Raw genomic sequence first — 23977 nt, 5'->3', positions numbered from 1 at the left:
GAGATTCTATATCTTTCATACAGAATCTCTGGATTGATATTATAACACTGTTTAACTTATTGGACGAGCGTGAAGTTAGCATTCGATTCAAACTTCACGTTTGATTCGCAGTTCTATCGCTTGCGGCGCCATGGCAGAGGGAGGGTATTCATTCAACTATGAGACAGGACATCCTTTGTAAAGGCTTTACTTTTTCTTCTCTCATACAACGGGAAACCATATTATTTTAAAAACAATAATTAACAGATATATGTACTGCAGTATATAATAATAAATAAAGATACGTTTTGCATGTTCATCGACCCAAAAAACGTATTTGATATGAGGTTTAGCATGAACATATTTGTTGAAATTATTAAATTCTATTATTTACTAGTGACACGTATAACTTAATAATAGATATGCTAAGCAAAATAAAATACAAATGAAAGATGAAAAATGGTTTAACAGAACTGTTTTCTTTCCAGACAAGCGTCTATAACAGATTTTTCTAAAAATAAATTATATCTAGAAATAGTAGATAATTCAAAGTAACAATGAAAACTTTGATTTAGAAAAGACAAAGAGCTTTTAAATTATTCATTAGAAACATAGACCAGAAATAAAATCAACAACATTATTTTCATTGCTTGACATAAATTAATGACAAAAATATTCATCAACTTAAATTAGAGAATTAAAGATATCATCAATCTAAGAGAGGCCTGCCCAAGGTGCATATACACCAAGTATCAAAGTATTAAGGCTTGTAGTTTTCAAATAGAAGTCGAAAAAGTTGACGTAGACGACGACGGACGACGAAGAATCACTCATATAATAAGCTCCGCCGAAAAACTTTGACAGCGGAGCTAAAAAATCGAAAATAATCCTAAATTTGAAAGATATTCGTATCTTGCTACAATAAAAATGCTAACAGTTAAAAAGCCGTAGCAAATTATGAGTGAGCAATCGGTAAATGGTCTGGACGTGTGCATTATTTCCAGAAAATAGTGAAACCACGGCCGAATGATTCTTGCGAACAGGTTTTATTTGGGAATCGAATCAAACGTGAAATGAATCTAGCGGCAATTTCACGCTCGACCTTCTTGGATTTGTTTTTGAAGAACACCTTGGTCGTATCTGCGCATGTCAAAACTTAGAAAAACGAAATTCAAAATGGCCTTGCCGCGAAAGAAAACCGTGGCTGAAGAAAAAGATGACAACGGCGGATTTATCGACGTAGAACAAGTATCGACCAAAAAAAGTCGTTTACAGCCTGCTATGGAGTACAGTTTTGGCTTCCCAGAGCTATTATTCGTCTTGGTCTCGATAATTAGCTTTATTGTTGACATTGCTACAGGTAAGTTTTAGTCATGGAACAAACCTGCAACGGTCCATCAATAACAAAGGGCAGTCAGTCATCACGACAGTGTTTCATAACTATATCTCGGTGTTGACGGGCGGCGTTGGAAAAGTATATAACTTAGTTTTTTTTTTCTTACGTATTAATTTGATCTTGATGCTGCTGTGAATTTAGTTGTTCTCACTGCTCTCAAATTAGCCGTGGTTTTGGGTCCAGGTAGTTGCCGTGCTTCGTCTTGTAGTGTTGATAAAGTAACGGTAGTCCGGCATGTACACCGACGCTGACGAGTCCCAGGGGTTATCTGGACCATATCGACCTGTCACCAAGGCAACTATCAAATGTGTGTTTGTGTGTGTGTCTACCTCCTAAAGTCTTTAATGGTGAACTCTGTCTCATGCAAAAAAGTATTGATGGTAACGTTTTTTGTTAACTGTAGAAAGGATTTTTCTTCTATTTTTTCTATAATTTGTGTATGTAGGTTTTGTGTTAACATAAAAAATGTTAACTGCAGATGTGAACAATTTTCATACCACATTTCTAGTGCTAGTCAACCATTACATAGAATGAAGTAAATGAATTGAAAAATTATAACAATAGTAACCATAACTAATTTGAAATAGAAATAAATAATTTTGAGCTCATTTGCATAAATTAAACTTTTCAATTTCTTCAAAAATATGGGTAGAAATTTGACTGGAAACGCAGTATTTAGTTTTGTTGGTATAATGTAAATTTATTTTCAATATCTTTCAACAAGACACTGACGGACGTCAAGTTAAGAACACTTGAGGTTCAGTTAACTGTTAAAGTTTGAGTTACTAAATGTGGACGTTCAACAAAAACAAAAATGTATGTTGCCCGTGAATTGAACTGTTAAACTGTTAATTGAACATCAAGTTACAAATAGGGTGTGGTTTCTAAAATATGGGCATGGTCATTATTGTTACGTTTTCGTACTGTAACTCAATGTTCACAACTCAATGTCCTTAACTGAAACAATTCAGTATCTTCTTCAACTGACTCTTAAACCACGCAGTGACATGAGGGCACTACAATACATGTCATTTGTATGTATCAAATAACTTGATTGCATTCTTAGAAATGCTACATTTTTATCAGTTTATAGCAAAATAAAGATAAATTTTGACATAAACCCTATCTCCCTATATGTCTATAGTTTCGATAATTTGGTGTTTTTGATAACGTTCTAAATAAATACTGGGTATGTAGACAGGGTCCTGATAATCTATTTGTGTGGTTCATATTAGTTAATATTTGGTAATTGATGTTCGATATAACTATTAAAAATAGCTAGACGTTTCGAGCAATAGCTTTTTATCGATAGCATCGAATATGTTCCAATACAGAGCCTCATCCTTGCTCAAAATAATGGAAATTATAGAATTGAAACAGTTTTGTAATGTGATTCAAGCATATATCATTAAAATTATTCACTAAATTTGCTAATAACTGTTTCTGTCCAATTTGCCTGTGTTATCACAAGGGGGCTAAAAAACAAAATATGCATACTTTTTATTTGTTTTTGAAAATAATACCTTAAAATACCAAATATCTTGTCCAGTTACAAGTGCTGATAATACACTCGACTAATGGAAAATATTGACTGATTCATATAAATCTTGTATCTTTCCCAAATCGTGAATTCCTAACGAAATATAACTACCGGTAGCTCTCGGCATGTACCGGTATGAGTGCCCTCAAGCAGAAACAAATAGTAGTTGTTTGAGGGCGCCCCACACATGTATTGTAAAATGCTTTATTTTAGCTGGAATTCATTTTCGATGAAAAGTTTTCTTGGGTGTTTTGTATGGAATTTATTTTCACTGATTTTTGGCGAGTTCAATGTAAAATGTAGAGAAAATGATATATTCACTGGATTATATTTTCACTGAATTTCCTTCAAAATATTGGGACAAAAAGCAAAATTATTTGGGTAAAAACTTACCTAATTTTGTTTGTAGGCTCCATAATTAAAGTTTATATAGAGAAATATTGAAGAATGTAAGAAAAACAAGCTAATTACATGACGATACCGTGAAAGTGAAAGTGTTTTGTAAATAGTTGATATTTTCCCATAAGACTTTTTGGGGGGGGTGAGCTCTGCAGTTGAAACATAAACATAATTTGCATGGCCGAAATGCTAATCATTACACTGTATGGATAGCAACAATTGTTTTTTATTTTGCATATTAAAAATATAGAATGAATAAAACTAAATAATTGAAATTTAACAAGTATGTTAAATATCACGTAATCTGTTCAGAATAAACCCAATCGTGTAAACCGTGAAATCTCATCATACTTTTTGAAAATTGTTAGTGTTCAATATCCATTTGATTAATTGATCTGATATGATAATCAGATGCAGTTTGGTCAGATAATACTGATCGTGTAAAAGCAAAGACAATTTTATCAATGTATACATCAACATTTTTTATTCATTTTGTATCAATTAAGCAGAGTTTCAACATAAGTTGTGTACCAAGCTCCTTATTATTTTTATAAAGTTATTCAAAGCCGTTAAACATAGTATTATAGTGTCCAAGAAACTACTAGTAAGTTACTAGTATTTACCGTCACTTATAATACCCTTTACTGTAAAATACTTTATTTCAGCTGGAATTAATTTTTTAGATGTTTTGCATGGAATTTATTTTCACTGATTTTTAAAGAGTTCAATGTAAAATATTTTACAGTATTATTGTTCCTTTTATTTGTAGACATAATAGTGACAAGAGAATATGTACAAGACACTGAATATCTATGGGCTGGGTTGACAATTGGTCTAATTCTTCTACCTTCTATTGTTATGCAAATATTTAGCTGTATATGGTATATTAATGATAGTGACATGACTTGGTGGAAATGGCTTATACATGGATTTCAGTTATCACCATTGTTTAGGTAAGAATTACTGAGGAGTACACTAAGCGCTTTGAGAGTAATGTGTAGTTTTTAGAGTACCCTAAAAATTACCGTAATTGAGGCCATAGCTTTAATAGAAGCTGCACCCCTAACTTGAGACATTGTTTCTTGTTGAAATTGGCAAGTTTTGATCCCAGAGAAACCCTGCAATATAAGCCGCACCCCAAAGTTTCACTTACACGTGTGCCACACAAACCAAACGGCCGCAACATATTTCAGAAAAAGATATACCATTTAATTTTAAAATTTAGGCATAATTTTTCAAACATTTCAATCTTTCCTGACGTCGAGATTAGAATCTAAGCGTGAATGAGTAAACTTTGTTTCAACAAGTATTAACCGTAAAAAGGGTTAAATTCTACTTCAATGTTTAGTCTATTTTTCGAGAACAACTAATTTTATGATTAAAAAAAATCATGCCATTTCCCCATCAAAATCAAAGCCAAACGATTACACTACAACATCCGTCTTTCGCGTTCATCGTGAAGTCACTGAACTGTCATTAACATATTTAAATGAGCTATGCTAATTTGAACACGTTGGGTCCATCCAGCATTTTTATTGGTTAATTAGCAACTTGACCTATCAGGTCAAAAGAACAGTTTCAGGCAGGGGGGGAATTGGCACGAGAGGGCGCCATCTGATCTGAATGGAACGTTTCGACGTCAGTTGTCCGTAGCCCATCGTCAAGCAACAACGTCCCGTTTACGAACAGATAAAATAATTTCAGACATTCCTTTACAGAATAATCCTCAACAAAACTTAGAAACATTTCATAGACAAATACAGGCTCCAAAATTATGTCTATTTCAAAACAATTCAACCAACAACCAATTTGACGCCACAATTTCTTGCTGGAGCCCAAGTTCTACGCGTGATTTTATTGCATTCAAATCTGTTCCATTTCAAACTGCGCATGCACACACACTGTGATTCATTGAAATGCATACTAATTAGGTAACTTGTCACTGATAAAAGTCACCGAAAACATTTTGAGCAATTTTGAGCAATAGTACTAGAGTGAAATATAAACGTGCCTCTGCATTCTCCATGAATTTCATAACTTGCTATGATCATGGTAAAGAGAAAACCTGTGTTTACTTTCAATAGTTAGCTGGAGTCTGATCGAAAATGTGTCTCAAAAATTACCTTTACATCATTTTTCCGATTATTTTTTCAGCTCGTAATGATAGAATCAATCAATTCAGAACTAACATGTATGCTATCGGAAAGCAGTTTGGCACAATTTTACTGAAAAGACAAGTTTTTCATTGCTCATGAATATTAATTTATGCAAATGAGACGAGTATTTCAACCAATCGTGTCATGCAACTCCCCCCCTGGTTTCAGGTCACTCATGTGCATGGATAACATGGGAGATATCGTATCAGATCAAGCGTTTATATTTCATAACAATTCAACAAATTTATTTTGTGTACTTAAATATAACGACTATTATGTAATAATCAACAACTGCAACACTCTGAAAACGAGTAAGTTATTCACTTGTGAAAGGCAGAATGACTGGATTGCGTTACAGTACCACACGTGATCGTGCCGTGATCATTGCTACTAAGCAATGCATTTGTGTTTGTTTTTATTTTGAAACTTCTTTTAGACTACTTTTCGTTAAAATAAATGCATATTACATTAAATATACAGAGTATTTTTTTTGCATGTAAACAGTTTTTTTCAATTGGCTGTAATTTTCAACATTTCGTGACACCTATTTTAGAACCAAATAAAGGCCTTTTCACTCTTCTGTGATGTCTAAATTAGAATGACATCTACCGTACTTATCCAGGTAAGAGCCCATGTCTGGACAAACGCCCACCCCCCACTTTTGGCACAATAAAGAAGTTGAGGTCATATCCGGGCACACGCCCAGGGGGTCTTTTTCTACACAAAAAAAAAACTATTTTCTATTCGTTGACTGTGGTTGTATTAACAGTTGACTTTCTTGAAGTCTGTCGTGATACTTATAAAAATTGTTAATTGCGTAAAACAAGGGGTGAACGCAAAATAGCTGTGACAGCTTAGCAGAAACGGTAGTTCTCTTTTTGAAATAAGTCGTGGCCCTAAAAATGGCCGGCCGTTTGGTTTGTGTTTCCTTAGAAACGATTCAGGCAAATCGTATAAGGAGAGCCGCTAAGCAAGTATCGCACTTGTTCGGCTTTAGCGCCGTCGACAATGAAACCAATGTTGCAATATTGTAGCAACCCGTACCTGGGAGAGTGGTTGAAATCACGTTATTTTGGCTTAATAAAATATTTTGTAGCAACTTGCGAATCCATAACTGGGGTCAGCAATTTTGCAATGTCACGCCGAAGACTGCCAACTTTTTTACCATCTTTCATCACCGTCATGAAAACTATTCTTCTGTCGTTGGATAAAAAAAAAACTTCCTATTTCAAGTCCACCGCGATATCCATATAGTGAGACATTCCAACCGCCGGAACTTGCTGAATGATAACTTTCACCGTTATTAATTAATAAGCGTCGAGTCTGATAAACAAGCAATGTCACGATTTGACCTTTATGATGAAATACGAGTAGTGATGTCATTCTTAGCCAATCAGTGAAGCAGATGCATAAAGGTCAAAGATGATTGCTAGACTGTAAACAAAATCATCGTGTGCCATCGCACCAGAGCGACCCCATTTTTCTTGTCGCTTTATTATGATTAGACATGAATGAAAAGTGCCAAGCTGACAGACTGCAAAATCCGTGGATTAAAAGTGTTAAGTCCAAATTGTGGAACGATATCGACGAACTTCGGGAATAAGCTTTTGTTCGACGGCTACAGTGACGCCGACTTGGACTTTGCAGGTTTTAAGTTTGACGAAGATGGCAATGAACGTACAAATAAAGATCTAAGAAGTTTGAATTTTTATAATTTTTACTGTGTAAATTATTATTGATCTTGTATGACGGTTGATTCGTAATTTGTTGAGACCAGAAATCATTTTACGCAGTTTAACCCCTGACATTTTAATTCATTTTGAGTTCACGCGTATTGGGAGTGTTTGTCGGCGGGAAAATCCTAATTCAAATGATTTCTCACTGTCGATTTTATTATTTCTGGTTTATTTGTCACATTATAAGCAATACATTATTTTTGTTCGACTTCTAGTGTTGCATATTGTTCATTTATTTCCGTTGCATGTTTTCATTTGCCGTTCTATCCCCTATCCCCATCCGCAGTTCGAACTGCGTGTTGTCAATTTTCGCGAATTTTCGTTTTTTTTTGCCGGGGATCTTCTGGCAAACGCCCATCCCTTCTTTTTGGTGATTTTCCATGTTCAAGACCCTGGGCTTATACCCGGATAAATACGGTATTCAAGAGATTATACGGTAGCGTAACCTGCTAATGTGTACAAATCTATTTGTAGATATTGTATTGTACAGTGTGTATTTATTGTGTTACAAGTTTGTCTGTGTATGGAAATCCAAAAGAGTGCTTTGAATCGTAACAAAAATCGATAAAGTGAAAAAGTACATGGAAAATATGTATTCAATTACAAATACTTGTGGTAAACTAATCCGGCAGCCATATTTCGACCCCTCTAAAAATTCGAAGATCTAATTATTTGTCTGGTTTCAGTATTTTATTGGGCTCCAAATTTTTGACTCCGCTAAAAATTACCGACTTATTCTTATTCGAAAATTGCGACCAGTTTGGGTTTTCCCCCAAACCCCCAAAAAAACAAAACGATGTGAGCGTCCAAACGAGACGTTCCCCAAAGGCGTGAATCAGAGTTTTCTGATTGACTGAGAGATTTTTATTTTATTGGTAACGAAAGTATATTCTAAACAAAGTTTCAAATAAAAACGAACACAACATCATTGCGTAGCAGCAAATGATCATGGTTGCGAAAACCGGTCATTCTGCATTTCACAATTGTTGATTATTACTCAGTAGTGATTATAATGATGTACACAAAATAAATTCTTGAATTGTTATGAAATACAAATAAAATTCAACTAAGTTTCATCGTAAGCGAATGATTCCGGTCTCGTATAAACGCTTGATGCTGTAAGATATCCGCCATGTTCTCTTAGGTCAAATCAGTAATTAACCAATCAAAAAGCTGGATGATGTCAACGTGTTAAAATTACCATAGCTTATTTAAATATGTTAATGTTATTGAACACAACACGGAAGAGACTTGCTGATGTTGTAGTCCGATCTTTTGGCTTGGATTTTGATGGGAAAACGGCATGAACGAAACTTACCCATTCACGCTAGTCACAATAAACATCATACTCTTGAATAGAGCTTCAATGACTACAGTAACACTGACTCTATTTTAGGCGTCAGGAATGATTGAAATACCCGAAAAATGACACCAAAATACATCTTAAAAGTCCCAATTTAATTTTTTAAATCATATTTTATTTGTTTAATCCAAACTGTCGTTTAACGGCTCAGGGCAAATTTGCGATCGAATCTGGTCTCTCAAATAAGGGAAACGTGAGCTTTGATTCTAACCGGATATATTGCTAAACTTTCATGTATCTTTTGTCCAATGGGTACTTGTACTTCGAACATTCGTAAGGTTTCCTAGGTGGTGCGAGACAGCTTTGTCTTTTGACCTATTAGTTTTGTGCTGATCTTTTCTCCGTGTCTTATGTTTTGTTTTCCTTGTCATAATACTCACTGATTGATGACGTTGTTTTGATTTTGAGTTGTTCGGCCACGACCTTTGCTTTTACCGTAAAACATGGGGAAGTTTATGTAAATTTGACGGACATTCCATTTTTTATAAACTAACGAAGCACACTGTCTATCATCCCCATTTTTTTCATTTGCTGATTTTTATTCTGAAAAATTTGACTGTTCAAAAATGCATCTTAATTTTGACTCTAAAAACACGTCAGATTCTCAACACCAATTATTTAAAACCGGTCCAAATTTTAGTTTTTATGGTACTAAAAATACAGTTGAAATTACTGTAGTTGCGTATTGTTAGCAATAAGTGGCAACAATACCGGCGATTGACAATGAATACAATGAATTCAGGCGATTGACACATTGCCATGAGTACACTTGATAACTGCTTGCAGACTTCCAGTGATCAGTGTTTATATCTGGACTCTTGAAACAATAGCAAAATAAAGGGTTGGGCAACTACTAGTACTCTTTTGTTTAGGCTTGGGAAGAACAATGCAAGCTTTTTACAAATAATTTCAGCTGGATGTACGTTGGTGGGTGGGTGGGTGGGTGTTGAGAGTAACTAGGCAGACGTAAAACTTGATGGGCGGGGCCGCGCACCTAAAGCCCATTGTAGAGAACACTGCTGACTGACACAATTCAACCTGTAGTATAACTTATCTGAACAAAACATATTGTTAATACCGGTAGTAAAAAAGTTGCTCCCAGTAAATCTGGTTTTACATTTTCGGTGAATACACAAAAGTCCATACCTTAACATGACAGCCATTTTAAAAATTGGTGATTTTCATGTTTTTTTGCACAATTCTGCTCAAATTTCAAATTAAATTGTTAGTTATAGTGATGGAATCTAAGATGGCCAACTGGTAGCCATTTGAATTTAAATTTTGCCAACATAGACATCAAAACTAACTAAAGAAGCATCAATATACTAACTGTTCACAAGAGAGAGGGCTTTAATATTTGTAATGGTTTGTTCCCTTGTAGGTATATAAATGTTATCAAGACTGGTATTGTAGCACAGAGAACAAAGGAGATTGTTGACTTTCAACGTCTTTATCATAAACAAAATGATGCATGTATGTTAAGATTGTTTGAAGCTTTCTTGGAATCTGCACCACAATTAATATTACAGATGTATATTATGTTAACAACCGATGGAGATAAGACATGGACTGGTAGGTTACATACTTAACTCTAATTTGTTTGTGTGCAACATGTTTTATGTATTTTTCTATAATTAGATTATTTAAACAATTGGACATAATTGGCTCTTTAAAAAAAACATGTTATTAAAAATGATGCAGCTTAATATTATGAAAGACAACCAAAGGTTAACATATCTCTGCAATAATTTATTTTAAAAATCATCTTCACAGTGAACACTGTTTTTGTGTGAGTGTTGAGAATGCAGTTGGAACTAAAATTACTCATGGCTGATAGTATGATGGCTGACAGTAGGCTAGCTGATAGTATGATGGCTGACAGTAGGTTAGACAAGAGAATGGCTGACAGTAGGTTAGCTGATAGTATGATGGCTGACAGTAGGCTAGACAAGAGAATGGCTGACAGTAGGCTAGCTGATAGTGTGATGGCTGACAGTAGGCTAGGCAAGAGAATGCCTTCAATAGGCTAGCTGATAGTGTGATGGCTGACAGTAGGCTAGACAAGAGAATGGCTGACAGTAGGCTAGCTGATAGTATGATGGCTGACAGTAAGCTAGACAAGAGAATGGCTGACAGTAGGTTAGCTGATAGTGTGATGGCTGACAGTAAGCTGGACAAGAGAATGGCTGACAGTAGGCTAGCTGATAGTATGATGGCTGACAGTAGGCTAGACAAGAGAATGGCTGACAGTAGGTTAGCTGATAGTGTGATGGGTGACAGTAGGCTAGACAAGAGAATGGCTGACAGTAGGCTAGCTGATAGTATGATGGCTGACAGTAGGCTAGACAAGAGAATGGCTGACAGTAGGTTAGCTGATAGTATGATGGCTGACAGTAGGCTAGACAAGAGAATGGCTGACAGTAGGCTAGCTGATAGTATGATGGCTGACAGTAGGCTAGACAAGAGAATGGCTGACAGTAGGTTAGCTGATAGTGTGATGGGTGACAGTAGGCTAGACAAGAGAATGGCTGACAGTAGGTTAGCTGATAGTGTGATGGCTGACAGTAAGCTGGACAAGAGAATGGCTGACAGTAGGTTAGCTGATAGTGTGATGGCTGACAGTAAGCTAGACAAGAGAATGGCTGACAGTAGGTTAGCTGATAGTGTGATGGCTGACAGTAGGTTAGACAAGAGAATGGCTGACAGTAGGATAGCTGAAAGTATAATTACTGACAGTAGGCTAGACAAGAGAATGGCTGACAGTAGGTTAGCTGATAGTATGATGGCTGACAGTAGGCTAGACAAGAGAATGGCTGACAGTAGGCTAGCTGATAGTATGATGGCTGACAGTAGGATAGCTGAAAGTATAATTACTGACAGTAGGCTAGACAAGAGAGTGGTTGACAGTAGGCTAGCTGATAGTGTGATGGGTGACAGTGGGCTAGACAAGAGAATGGCTGACAGTAGGCTAGCTGATAGTGTGATGGGTGACAGTAGGCTAGCTGATAATATAATGGCTGACAGTAGGCGAGCTGATAGTATAATTACTGACAGCAGGCGAGCTGATAGTATAATTACTGACTGCAGGCGAGCTGATAGTATAATTACTGACAGCAGGCTAGAAAAGAGAATGGCTGACAGTAGGCTAGCTGATAGTGTGATGGCTGACAGTAGGCTAGGCAAGAGAATGCCTTCAGTAGGCTAGCTGATAGTGTGATGGCTGACAGTAAGCTGGACAAGAGAATGGCTGACAGTAGGCTAGCTGATAGTATGATGGCTGACAGTAAGCTGGACAAGAGAATGGCTGACAGTAGGATAGCTGAAAGTATAATTACTGACAGTAGGCTAGACAAGAGAGTGGTTGACAGTAGGTTAGCTGATAGTGTGATGGCTGACAGTAGGCTAGACAAGAGAATGGCTGACAGTATGTTAGCTGATAGTATGATGGCTGACAGTAGGCTAGACAAGAGAATGGCTGACAGTAGGTTAGCTGATAGTGTGATGGCTGACAGTAGGTTAGACAAGAGAATGGCTGACAGTAGGTTAGCTGATAGTATGATTGCTGACAGTAGGCTAGATAAGAGAATGGCTGACAGTAGGTTAGCTGATAGTGTGATGGCTGACAGTAGGCTAGACAAGAGAATGGCTGACAGTAGGCTAGCTGATAGTATGATGGATGACAGTAGGCTAGACAAGAGAATGCCTTCAGTAGGCTAGCTGATAGTATGATGGATGACAGTAGGCTAGACAAGAGAATGGCTGACAGTAGGTTAGCTGATAGTGTGATGGCTGACATTAGGTTAGACAAGAGAATGGCTGACAGTAGGTTAGCTGATAGTATGATGGCTGACAGTAGGCTAGATAAGAGAATGGCTGACAGTAGGTTAGCTGATAGTGTGATGGCTGACAGTAGGCTAGACAAGAGAATGGCTGACAGTAGGCTAGCTGATAGTATGATGGCTGACAGTAGGCTAGACAAGAGAATGGCTGACAGTAGGTTAGCTGATAGTGTGATGGGTGACAGTAGGCTAGACAAGAGAATGGCTGACAGTAGGTTAGCTGATAGTATGATGGCTGACAGTAGGCTAGACAAGAGAATGGCTGACAGTAGGTTAGCTGATAGTATGATGGCTGACAGTAGGCTAGCTGATTGTGTGATGGCTGACAGTAGGCTAGACAAGAGCATGGCTGACAGTAGGTTAGCTGATAGTATGATGGCTGACAGTAGGCTAGACATGAGAATGGCTGACAGTAGGCTAGCTGATAGTGTGATGGCTGACAGTAGGCTAGGCAAGAGAATGCCTTCAGTAGGCTAGCTGATAGTGTGATGGCTGACAGTAAGCTGGACAAGAGAATGGCTGACAGTAGGTTAGCTGATAGTATGATGGCTGACAGTAGGCTAGACAAGAGAATGCCTTCAGTAGGCTAGCTGATAGTGTGATGGCTGACAGTAGGCTATGCAAGAGAATGGCTGACAGTAGGTTAGCTGATAGTGTGATGGCTGACAGTAAGCTAGACAAGAGAATGGCTGACAGTAGGTTAGCTGATAGTATGATGGCTGACAGTAGGCTAGACAAGAGAATGCCTTCAGTAGGCTAGCTGATAGTGTGATGGCTGACAGTAGGCTAGGCAAGAGAATGGCTGACAGTAGGTTAGCTGATAGTGTGATGGGTGACAGTAGGCTAGACAAGAGAATGGCTGACAGTAGGTTAGCTGACAGTGTGATGGCTGACAGTAGGTTAGACAAGAGAATGGCTGATAGTAGGTTAGCTGATAGTGTGATGGCTGACAGTAGGCTTGACAAGAGAATGGCTGACAGTAGGCTAGCTGATAGTGTGATGGCTGACAGTAGGCAAGACAAGAGAATGGCTGATAGTAGGTTAGCTGATAGTGTGATGGGTGACAGTAGGCTTGACAAGAGAATGGCTGACAGTAGGTTAGCTGATAGTGTGATGGGTGACAGTAGGCTAGACAAGAGAATGGCTGACAGTAGGTTAGCTGATAGTGTGATGGCTGACAGTAGGTTAGACAAGAGAATGGCTGATAGTAGGTTAGCTGATAGTGTGATGGCTGACAGTAGGCTAGACAAGAGAATGGCTGACAGTAGGTTAGCTGATAGTGTGATGGCTGACAGTAGGCTGGACAAGAGAATGGCTGACAGTAGGTTAGCTGATAGTGTGATGGGTGACAGTAGGCTAGACAAGAGAATGGCTGACAGTAGGTTAGCTGATAGTGTGATGGCTGACAGTAGGTTAGACAAGAGAATGACTGACAGTAGGTTAGCTGATAGTGTGATGGCTGACAGGCTAGACAAGAGAATGGCTGACAGTAGGTTAGCTGATAGTGTGATGGGTGACAGTAGGCTAGACAAGAGAATGGCTGACAGTAGGTTAGCTGATAGTGTGATGGCTGACAGTAGGCTTGACAAGAGAATGGCTGACAGTAGGCTAGCTGATAGTGTGATGGCTGACAGTAAGCTAGACAAGAGAATGGCTGACAGTAGGCTAGCTGATAGTGTGATGGCTGACAGTAGGCTAGACAAGAGTATGGCTGACAGTAGGTTAGCTGATAGTGTGATGGCTGACAGTAGGCTTGACAAGAGAATGGCTGACAGTAGGCTAGCTGATAGTGTGATGGCTGACAGTAGGCTAGACAAGAGAGTGGTTGACAGTAGGCTAGCTGATAGTGTGATGGCTGACAGTAGGCTTGACAAGAGAATGGTTGACAGTAGGCTAGCTGATAGTGTGATGGCTGACAGTAGGCTTGACAAGAGAATGGTTGACAGTAGGCTAGCTGATAGTGTGATGGCTGACAGTAGGCTTGACAAGAGAATGGCTGACAGTAGGCTAGCTGATAGTGTGATGGCTGACAGTAGGCTAGACAAGAGAGTGGTTGACAGTAGGCTAGCTGATAGTGTGATGGCTGACAGTAGGCTAGACAAGAGAGTGGTTGACAGTAGGCTAGCTGATAGTGTGATGGCTGACAGTAGGCTAGACAAGAGAATGGCTGACAGTAGGTTAGCTGATAGTATGATGGCTGACAGTAGGCTAGACAAGAGAATGGCTGACAGTAGGCTAGCTGATAGTATGATGGCTGACAGTAAGCTGGACAAAAGAATGGCTGACAGTAGGATAGCTGAAAGTATAATTACTGACAGTAGGCTAGACAAGAGAGTGGTTGACAGTAGGCTAGCTGATAGTGTGATGGGTGACAGTAGGCTAGACAAGAGTATAGGCTGACAGTAGGTTAGCTGATAGTGTGATGGGTGACAGTAGGCTTGACAAGAGAATGGCTGACAGTAGGTTAGCTGATAGTATGATGGCTGACAGTAGGCTTGACAAGAGAATGGCTGACAGTAGGCTAGCTGATAGTGTGATGGCTGACAGTAAGCTGGACAAGAGAATGGCTGACAGTAGGATAGCTGAAAGTATAATTACTGACAGTAGGCTAGACAAGAGAGTGGTTGACAGTGGGCTAGCTGATAGTGTGATGGGTGACAGTGGGCTAGACAAGAGAATGGCTGACAGTAGGCTAGCTGATAGTATGATGGCTGACAGTAAGCTGGACAAGAGAATGGCTGACAGTAGGATAGCTGAAAGTATAATTACTGACAGTAGGCTAGACAAGAGAGTGGTTGACAGTAGGCTAGCTGATAGTGTGATGGGTGACAGTGGGCTAGACAAGAGAATGGCTGACAGTAGGCTAGCTGATAGTATGATGGCTGACAGTGAGCTGGACAAGAGAATGGCTGACAGTAGGATAGCTGAAAGTATAATTACTGACAGTAGGCTAGACAAGAGAGTGGTTGACAGTAGGCTAGCTGATAGTGTGATGGGTGACAGTGGGCTAGACAAGAGAATGGCTGACAGTAGGCTAGCTGATAGTGTGATGGGTGACAGTAGGCGAGCTGATAGTATAATTACTGACAGCAGGCGAGCTGATAGTATAATTACTGACAGCAGGCTAGAAAAGAGAATGGCTGACAGTAGGCTAGCTGATAGTGTGATGGCTGACAGTAGGCTAGGCAAGAGAATGCCTTCAGTAGGCTAGCTGATAGTGTGATGGCTGACAGTAAGCTGGACAAGAGAATGGCTGACAGTAGGATAGCTGAAAGTATAATTACTGACAGTAGGCTAGACAAGAGAGTGGTTGACAGTAGGCTAGCTGATTGTATGATGGCTGACAGTAGGCTAGATAAGAGAATGGCTGACAGTAGGTTAGCTGATAGTGTGATGGCTGACAGTAGGCTAGACAAGAGAATGGCTGACAATAGGTTAGCTGATAGTATGATGGCTGACAGTAGGCTAGACAAGAGAATGGCTGACAGTAGGTTAGCTGATAGTGTGATGGCTGACAGTAAGCTGGACAAGAGAATGGCTGACAGTAGGTTAGCTGATAGTGTGATGGGTGACAGTAGGCTAGACAAGAGAATGGCTGACAGTAGGATAGCTGAAAGTATAATTACTGACAGTAGGCTAGACAAGAGAGTGGTTGACAGTAGGCTAGCTGATAGTGTGATGGGTGACAGTGGGCTAGACAAGAGAATGGCTGACAGTAGGCTAGCTGATAGTGTGGTGGGTGACAGTAGGCTAGCTGATAATATAATGGCTGACAGTAGGCGAGCTGATAGTATAATGGCTGACAGTAGGCCAGACAGGATGATGGCTGAAAGTAGGCTAGATAGTATGATGGCTAACAGTATGCTTGGACAAGAGGATGGCTGGTAGTAAGCTAGACAAGAGGATGTCTGATAGTATGATAGCTGTGTGTAGACTAGCTGCATATGACAGTAGGCTGGGTAATGGTAACAATACCTAGCAACCTTGCTGACTAATTACATCATGTTGAATATCTTAATTATGTCATACACATTTTAGTGAATTTACCTGCTACTCAGAATCTATTGTCCAACTGTTATATGACTTGTCTTTTATATTTGTTTTTAGCAATCTCTGCAGCAGTGTCTCTATTTTCATTATCCTGGTCGATTGCTGCATATAATAAAGCACATCGACAAATGAGAGAAGATAAGAACCCACTCAGCTGGCTTGGAATAATCTTACAAGTTATCTGGAGAATAGGAATGGTATCATCACGTGTAGTTGCCATATTATTCTTTGCCTCTGTATTCAAACTATACATATTTGTTGTGCTAGGTGAGCATTCTCTTACACTCACCATTATTAGATCATGTGACATCATTACATAAATAATAGACAAGTGTTTCTTTTGATGACTTTCGGATGGTTTATCCGTCATCCAACTTTAAGTTGTTCCTCTGGATTCAAAAACAAAGATGTGGAAGTTTGTTATGTTAGTCTTGTCAAACCATCGTTTTGCACTGTTTTCACCACAACTGCCATGGGTTAAGGTGCTAAACCTTGTGGGAAGTGGACCAGTAACCCTTAATCTGCCAGCACCATGTACATTTAGGGGTTAATTTTGTTAATTTTTGTATTAATGAATACACAGATATTGTTTTATAATATATTAACTTTCCTGGCCAAGATTAATATTGATGTTGATGACCATGTAGTCATGTGTTTTGTTGAAACAGTTTTTTGCGGGCAAAAATAAATCAGTATAATATTTCCTCATGTAAGTCTTCATTATGATAGACTGGTGCTCACTGGTTGTTGGTATGAATTCATTTACAAAAGTATGATTTCTGTAACTTTATATTTAACAGGTGCTCACTGGTTGGCCATGTTGGTTTGGATTCATTTACAAAAGACTGATTTCTGTGACTCTTGGTGCATGGAGAGATTGTTCAACTCTGTAGTGGCTGTTATCTATTGCTTCTGTTTCTTCAATTTGAAAGAAAGCCGTTCTCGATACAGAGTTGTCTCATTCTACATATTGATGTTATTTGAAAACTCTGCTATGATCGTTATATGGTATATCTTCAGGCCATTTGCGTACATGGAATGGTATGAATACACTGCAATGGTCACAGTATGGGCAGGGTTTATACTAGGTTAGTATGTGTACATTGAATGGTATGAATACACTGCAATGGTCACAGTATGGGCAGGGTTTATACTAGGTTAGTATGTGTACATGGAATGGTATGAATACACTGCAATGGTCACAGTATGGGCAGGGTTTATACTAGGTTAGTATGTGTACATGGAATGGTATGAATACACTGCAATGATCACAGTATGGGCAGGGTTTATACTAGGTTAGTATGTGTACATGGAATGGTATGAATACACTGCAATGGTCACAGTATGGGCAGGGTTTATACTAGGTTAGTATGTGTACATGGAATGGTATGAATACACTGCAATGATCACAGTATGGGCAGGGTTTATACTAGGTTAGTGTGTGTACATTGAATAGTACGAATACACTGCAATGATCACAGTATGGGCAGGGTTATACTAGGTTAGTATGTGTACATGGAATGGTATGAATACACTGCAATGGTCACAGTATGGGCAGGGTTTATACTAGGTTAGTATGTGTACATGGAATGGTATGAATACACTGCAATGGTCACATTATGGGCAGGGTTTATACTAGGTCAGTATGTGTACATGGCATGGTATGAATACACTGCAATGATCACAGTATGGGCAGGGTTTATACTAGGTTAGTGTGTGTACATTGAATAGTACGAATACACTGCAATGATCACAGTATGGGCAGGGTTTATACTAGGTTAGTATGTGTACATTGAATAGTACGAATACACTGCAATGGTCACAGTATGGGCAGGGTTTATACTAGGTTAGTATGTGTACATGGAATGGTATGAATACACTGCAATGGTCACAGTATGGGCAGGGTTTATACTAGGTTAGTATGTGTACATGGAATGGTATGAATACACTGCAATGGTCACAGTATGGGCAGGGTTTATACTAGGTTAGTATGTGTACATGGCATGGTATGAATACACTGCAATGGTCACAGTATGGGCAGGATTTATACTAGGTTAGTATGTGTACATGGAATAGTACGAATACACTGCAATGGTCACAGTATGGGCAGGATTTATACTAGGTTAGTATGTGTACATGGAATGGTATGAATACACTGCAATGGTCACATTATGGGCAGGGTTTATACTAGGTTAGTATGTGTACATGGAATGGTATGAATACACTGCAATGATCACAGTATGGGCAGGATTTATACTAGGTTAGTATGTGTACATTGAATAGTACGAATACACTGCAATGGTCACATTATGGGCAGGGTTTATACTAGGTTAGTATGTGTACATGGAATGGTATGAATACACTGCAATGGTCACAGTATGGGCAGGGTTTATACTAGGTTAGTATGTGTACATGGAATGGTATGAATACACTGCAATGATCACAGTATGGGCAGGGTTTATACTAGGTTAGTGTGTGTACATTGAATAGTACGAATACACTGCAATGATCACAGTATGGGCAGGGTTATACTAGGTTAGTATGTGTACATGGAATGGTATGAATACACTGCAATGGTCACAGTATGGGCAGGGTTTATACTAGGTTAGTATGTGTACATGGAATGGTATGAATACACTGCAATGGTCACATTATGGGCAGGGTTTATACTAGGTCAGTATGTGTACATGGCATGGTATGAATACACTGCAATGATCACAGTATGGGCAGGGTTTATACTAGGTTAGTGTGTGTACATTGAATAGTACGAATACACTGCAATGATCACAGTATGGGCAGGGTTTATACTAGGTTAGTATGTGTACATTGAATAGTACGAATACACTGCAATGGTCACAGTATGGGCAGGGTTTATACTAGGTTAGTATGTGTACATGGAATGGTATGAATACACTGCAATGGTCACAGTATGGGCAGGGTTTATACTAGGTTAGTATGTGTACATGGAATGGTATGAATACACTGCAATGGTCACAGTATGGGCAGGGTTTATACTAGGTTAGTATGTGTACATGGCATGGTATGAATACACTGCAATGGTCACAGTATGGGCAGGATTTATACTAGGTTAGTATGTGTACATGGAATAGTACGAATACACTGCAATGGTCACAGTATGGGCAGGATTTATACTAGGTTAGTATGTGTACATGGAATGGTATGAATACACTGCAATGGTCACATTATGGGCAGGGTTTATACTAGGTTAGTATGTGTACATGGAATGGTATGAATACACTGCAATGATCACAGTATGGGCAGGATTTATACTAGGTTAGTATGTGTACATTGAATAGTACGAATACACTGCAATGGTCACATTATGGGCAGGGTTTATACTAGGTTAGTATGTGTACATTGAATAGTACGAATACACTGCAATGGTCACATTATGGGCAGAGTTTATACTAGGTTAGTATGTGTACATGGAATGGTATGAATACACTGCAATGGTCACAGTATGGACAGGATTTATACTAGGTTAGTATGTGTACATTGAATAGTACGAATACACTGCAATGGTCACATTATGAGCAGGGTTTATACTAGGTTAGTATGTGTACATGGAATGGTATGAATACACTGCAATGGTCACAGTATGGACAGGATTTATACTAGGTTAGTATGTGTACATTGAATAGTACGAATACACTGCAATGGTCACATTATGGGCAGAGTTTATACTAGGTTAGTATGTGTACATGGAATGGTATGAATACACTGCAATGGTCACAGTATGGGCAGGGTTTATACTAGGTTAGTATGTGTACATGGAATGTATGAATACACTACAATGGTCACAGTATGGGCAGGATTTATACTAGGTTAGTATGTGTACATGGAATGGTATGAATACACTGCAATGGTCACATGGACAGGATTTATACTAGGTTAGTATGTGTACATGGAATGGTATGAATACACTGCAATGGTCACAGTATGGGCAGGGTTTATACTAGGTTAGTGTGTGTACATGGAATGGTATGAATACACTGCAATGGTCACAGTATGGACAGGGTTTATACTAGGTTAGTATGTGTACATGGAATGTATGAATACACTACAATGGTCACAGTATGGGCAGGATTTATACTAGGTTAGTATGTGTACATGGAATAGTATGAATACACTGCAATGGTCACATGGACAGGATTTATACTAGGTTAGTATGTGTACATGGAATGGTATGAATACACTGCAATGGTCACATGGACAGGATTTATACTAGGTTAGTATGTGTACATGGAATGTATGAATACACTACAATGGTGTTTTGTTTATTATGTGTATTGAAATATGTCATAAGAATGTATTAGGCTAACAAATATAATTATTTGTTTCTAGTCAGCGACATGCCATTTCAAAATTGGTCATTTGTCTCCTTTTTTAAATCGATTGTGGGTAAGGACTTATTTTATTATTTTTGAATCTATAGACCATCTGCTTATTATATTGTTTTGTTGTCATAGGTGGCGTCAGTATGGTCATATATTACCGGTGTTATCATCCGAATCATTTGTATCTAAAACAATGTGGTATGGTGTCTTCAGAAGATAACACACATGGAGCTAATCAACCAAGATTACTTTATCCTGTGGACATCAATGTGAAAGTTGTAGATGAAGTTCAGTTGCAGAATGACGTAGCATATAAGGAAGCAGTCGGAAAACAAACAGATACAAATATACACAATGTGATGATGCCAAAAGGTGGAAGAGATTACCATGGTAACCAAAGTGAACTAACATCCCTGCAAAGTTTTCATCTTGGGTTGTCTGTTTTCACTGATGACTTGGTAGATCATTTTGATAATGCTCAGCTAGCTTTATTTGATGATTCAGTTGCTGTCAAAGAATCTGTTTCTAACTTGCGAACAAGATCTGTTACCAATTCTCCTCTTTTACTCAAGGATAGACTTGTAAGAAAGACCCGGTCTGTTGCCAACTCTCCTGTATTGTACACTTGTAAATCTGATCAGAGCTATGATACTTCCTTAGAACCACTGCCTAACATATCTCTAGGGTCTCCACCTAAGAGTACAGATGCAGAGGAAGTCAGAAAGATTTATGATGCCATACTTGGTGTATGTAAGAGTAAACCAGTGTCAGCAAGGAAATTATTCCAATCTGGAGAGAGCCTGGATGGAAGCCATACTTCAGTGTGTAAAAAGGGATCCCCTGTACCAACATACGACCACCTAGCACGACAAGATAAACGTTATTATCATTTAGACTATACTGCAAAATGGAATAGTTATAGGTCAGATGAGTCAGCCAATCAGAGTCATTTTAATCTCAGTAGTTTAAGTAAACCAGATGTGTTACCATCAACCAGTCATCATCAACCATTAAAAATGAATCAAATGCAGGAAGTCAAAGCAAGTCAAAATACAACCAATCAGAACCATGCTGTTAAATTACCCATACATCAGGATAAATCAGCCAATCAGAATCAGGTTATTAAAGGGAGTCTGTATAAACCAACCAATCAAAATCAGGTTGTCAAAGGGGTTCTGTATAAACCAGCCAATCAGATTCACTTTGTGAAAGGTGTTCAGGATAAACCAGATTATTATACTCAGAAAACTAGAATTTCAGAGAAACAAGCTGATAAAAAGCAAAGAAGGAATTATTCTGATAAGCAAACTTCAGTGGCAGTATTGAGGGAAAATAAAAATGATGAAAAAAGAGATTTGAAAAGATTGGGTAAAAGTCCAATCTCAAAGATGTATCCTAAGAAGTTTGAAACAAAAGAAAATATACAAAGTACGAAATGGGGTTGCAAAAGTAAAGATGTAGTAAGACCATTAGGAGAGAAACAAAACAACAACCCTAACCATTGTGTTACTATGCAAATCAACTAACTAAAACAACTATACTACGCTACATCTCACTGTACTACATTACACTACTCTATGCTATGCTACACTACATCTCACTTTACTACACTACTCTATGCTATGCTATGCTACACTACATCTCACTGTGCTACACTACTCTATGCTACACTACATCTCACTATACTACACTACACTCCACTACGCTACGCTATGCTACACTACATCTCACTGTGCTACACTACTCTATGCTATGCTATGCTACACTACATCTCACTCTACTACACCACTCTATGCTATGCTACACTACATCTCACTGTGCTACACTACTCTATGCTATGCTACACTACATCTCACTCTACTACACTGCACTACTCTATGCTATGCTACGCTACACTACATCTCCCTGTGCTACACTACTCTATGCTATGCTATGCTACACTACTCTATGTTATGCTACACTACATCTCACTGTGCTACACTACCGGTACTCTATGTTATGCTACACTACATCTCACTGTGCTACACCACTCTATGCTATGCTACACTACATCTCACTGTGCTACACTACTCTATGCTATGCTACACTACATCTCCCTGTGCTACACTACTCTATGCTATGCTATGCTACACTACATCTCACTGTGCTACACTACTCTATGCTATGCTACACTACATCTCACTGTGCTACACTACTCTATGTTATGCTACACTACATCTCACTGTGCTACACTACTCTATGTTATGCTACACTACACTACATCTCACTCTACTACACTGCACTACTCTATGCTATGCTACGCTACACTACATCTCCCTGTGCTACACTACTCTATGCTACACTACACTACATCTCACTCTACTACACTGCACTACTCTATGCTATGCTACACTACATCTCACTGTGCTACACTACTCTATGCTATGCTACACTACATCTCATTCTACTACACTACATTCCGATTATATTTTGTTAATTGAAATTGATTTAATTTGTATAAATGGAAGTTATAAAAAAAACTTATTTTTATAAACATGGTGCATGAAGACACATTTTTAGACTTTTTTTATGAACACAAGTATTCTTACTTTTTTAATATTAATGACTATCAATTTTTAAATTTAATATAAGGCTGTGCAAAAATGATTCTTTTTTGATCAATTAAAAAAAACAAATAATGAGAAGATAGGGCAGTTTACAGAACAAGCTCATGAAATATTCCAAAATATGGAAATCATGCATTAATTAATCGCAATAAAATGAAGAAACAAACTGAATTTTCACAGTATATAAGCTGTATTGAACAAAATAAAACTGTTGACTCTCATGGTTTGTAACTTCACACCAGTTAAAAAATTTTCCACTTTAGTTTCCACAAAGCTTTGGTTTTGCTCCAGACATGTTCCTACACAGGCTAAGCAATGAAAAGACAGTTGACCCGGAGAACCTAATTTGCATACTTGTTTTTCAAAATTCTACAAATCCTAGGCTGAAACAAAAAATCACTTTTGCACAGCCTAAGCTAGATTTTTGTGTAGTGTAGGTTTCTAGATGTGAACAAAAATGGCTGTCTTTAAAATCACATCTCCAATAGAAACTCTAGATGTGAACAAAAATGGCTGTCTTTAAAATCACATCTCCAATAGAAACTCTAGATGTGA

General features: G+C 38.3%; 1 protein-coding gene across 1 annotated transcript; it reads left to right on the top strand.

The window, feature by feature from the left end:
* Positions 1-1116: 1116 nt before the first annotated feature.
* Positions 1117-22342, top strand: LOC102809652 (uncharacterized). Its single transcript, XM_085493296.1, has 6 exons — positions 1117-1339; positions 4084-4267; positions 9951-10141; positions 16516-16725; positions 17259-17546; positions 20949-22342. The coding sequence occupies exons 1-6, from the start codon at positions 1126-1128 to the stop codon at positions 22340-22342; spliced, it is 2481 nt and encodes an 826-aa protein (XP_085349422.1). The 5' UTR covers positions 1117-1125.
* The last annotated feature ends 1635 nt before the right edge of the window (positions 22343-23977 follow it).

This window comes from Saccoglossus kowalevskii, chromosome 18, assembly GCF_978046115.1.
Source record: "Saccoglossus kowalevskii chromosome 18, keSacKowa6.1, whole genome shotgun sequence".
Classification (NCBI taxonomy): Eukaryota; Metazoa; Hemichordata; class Enteropneusta; family Harrimaniidae; genus Saccoglossus; species Saccoglossus kowalevskii.
The sequence above is the reverse complement of the archived record's forward strand: the minus strand, read 5'-3'. Positions and strand labels throughout refer to the sequence as shown.

What these genes read in the sequence shown, in the direction of transcription:
- LOC102809652 (XM_085493296.1), top strand. Translation starts at nt 1,126, where the DNA reads ATGTCAAAACTTAGAAAAACGAAATTCAAAATGGCCTTGCCGCGAAAG. An exon ending in TATTGTTGACATTGCTACAG is followed by an intron (nt 1,340 to 4,083) that starts GTAAGTTTTAGT and finishes TTTTATTTGTAG; the next exon opens with ACATAATAGTGACAAGAGAA. An exon ending in TGGAGATAAGACATGGACTG is followed by an intron (nt 10,142 to 16,515) that starts GTAGGTTACATA and finishes ATTTGTTTTTAG; the next exon opens with CAATCTCTGCAGCAGTGTCT.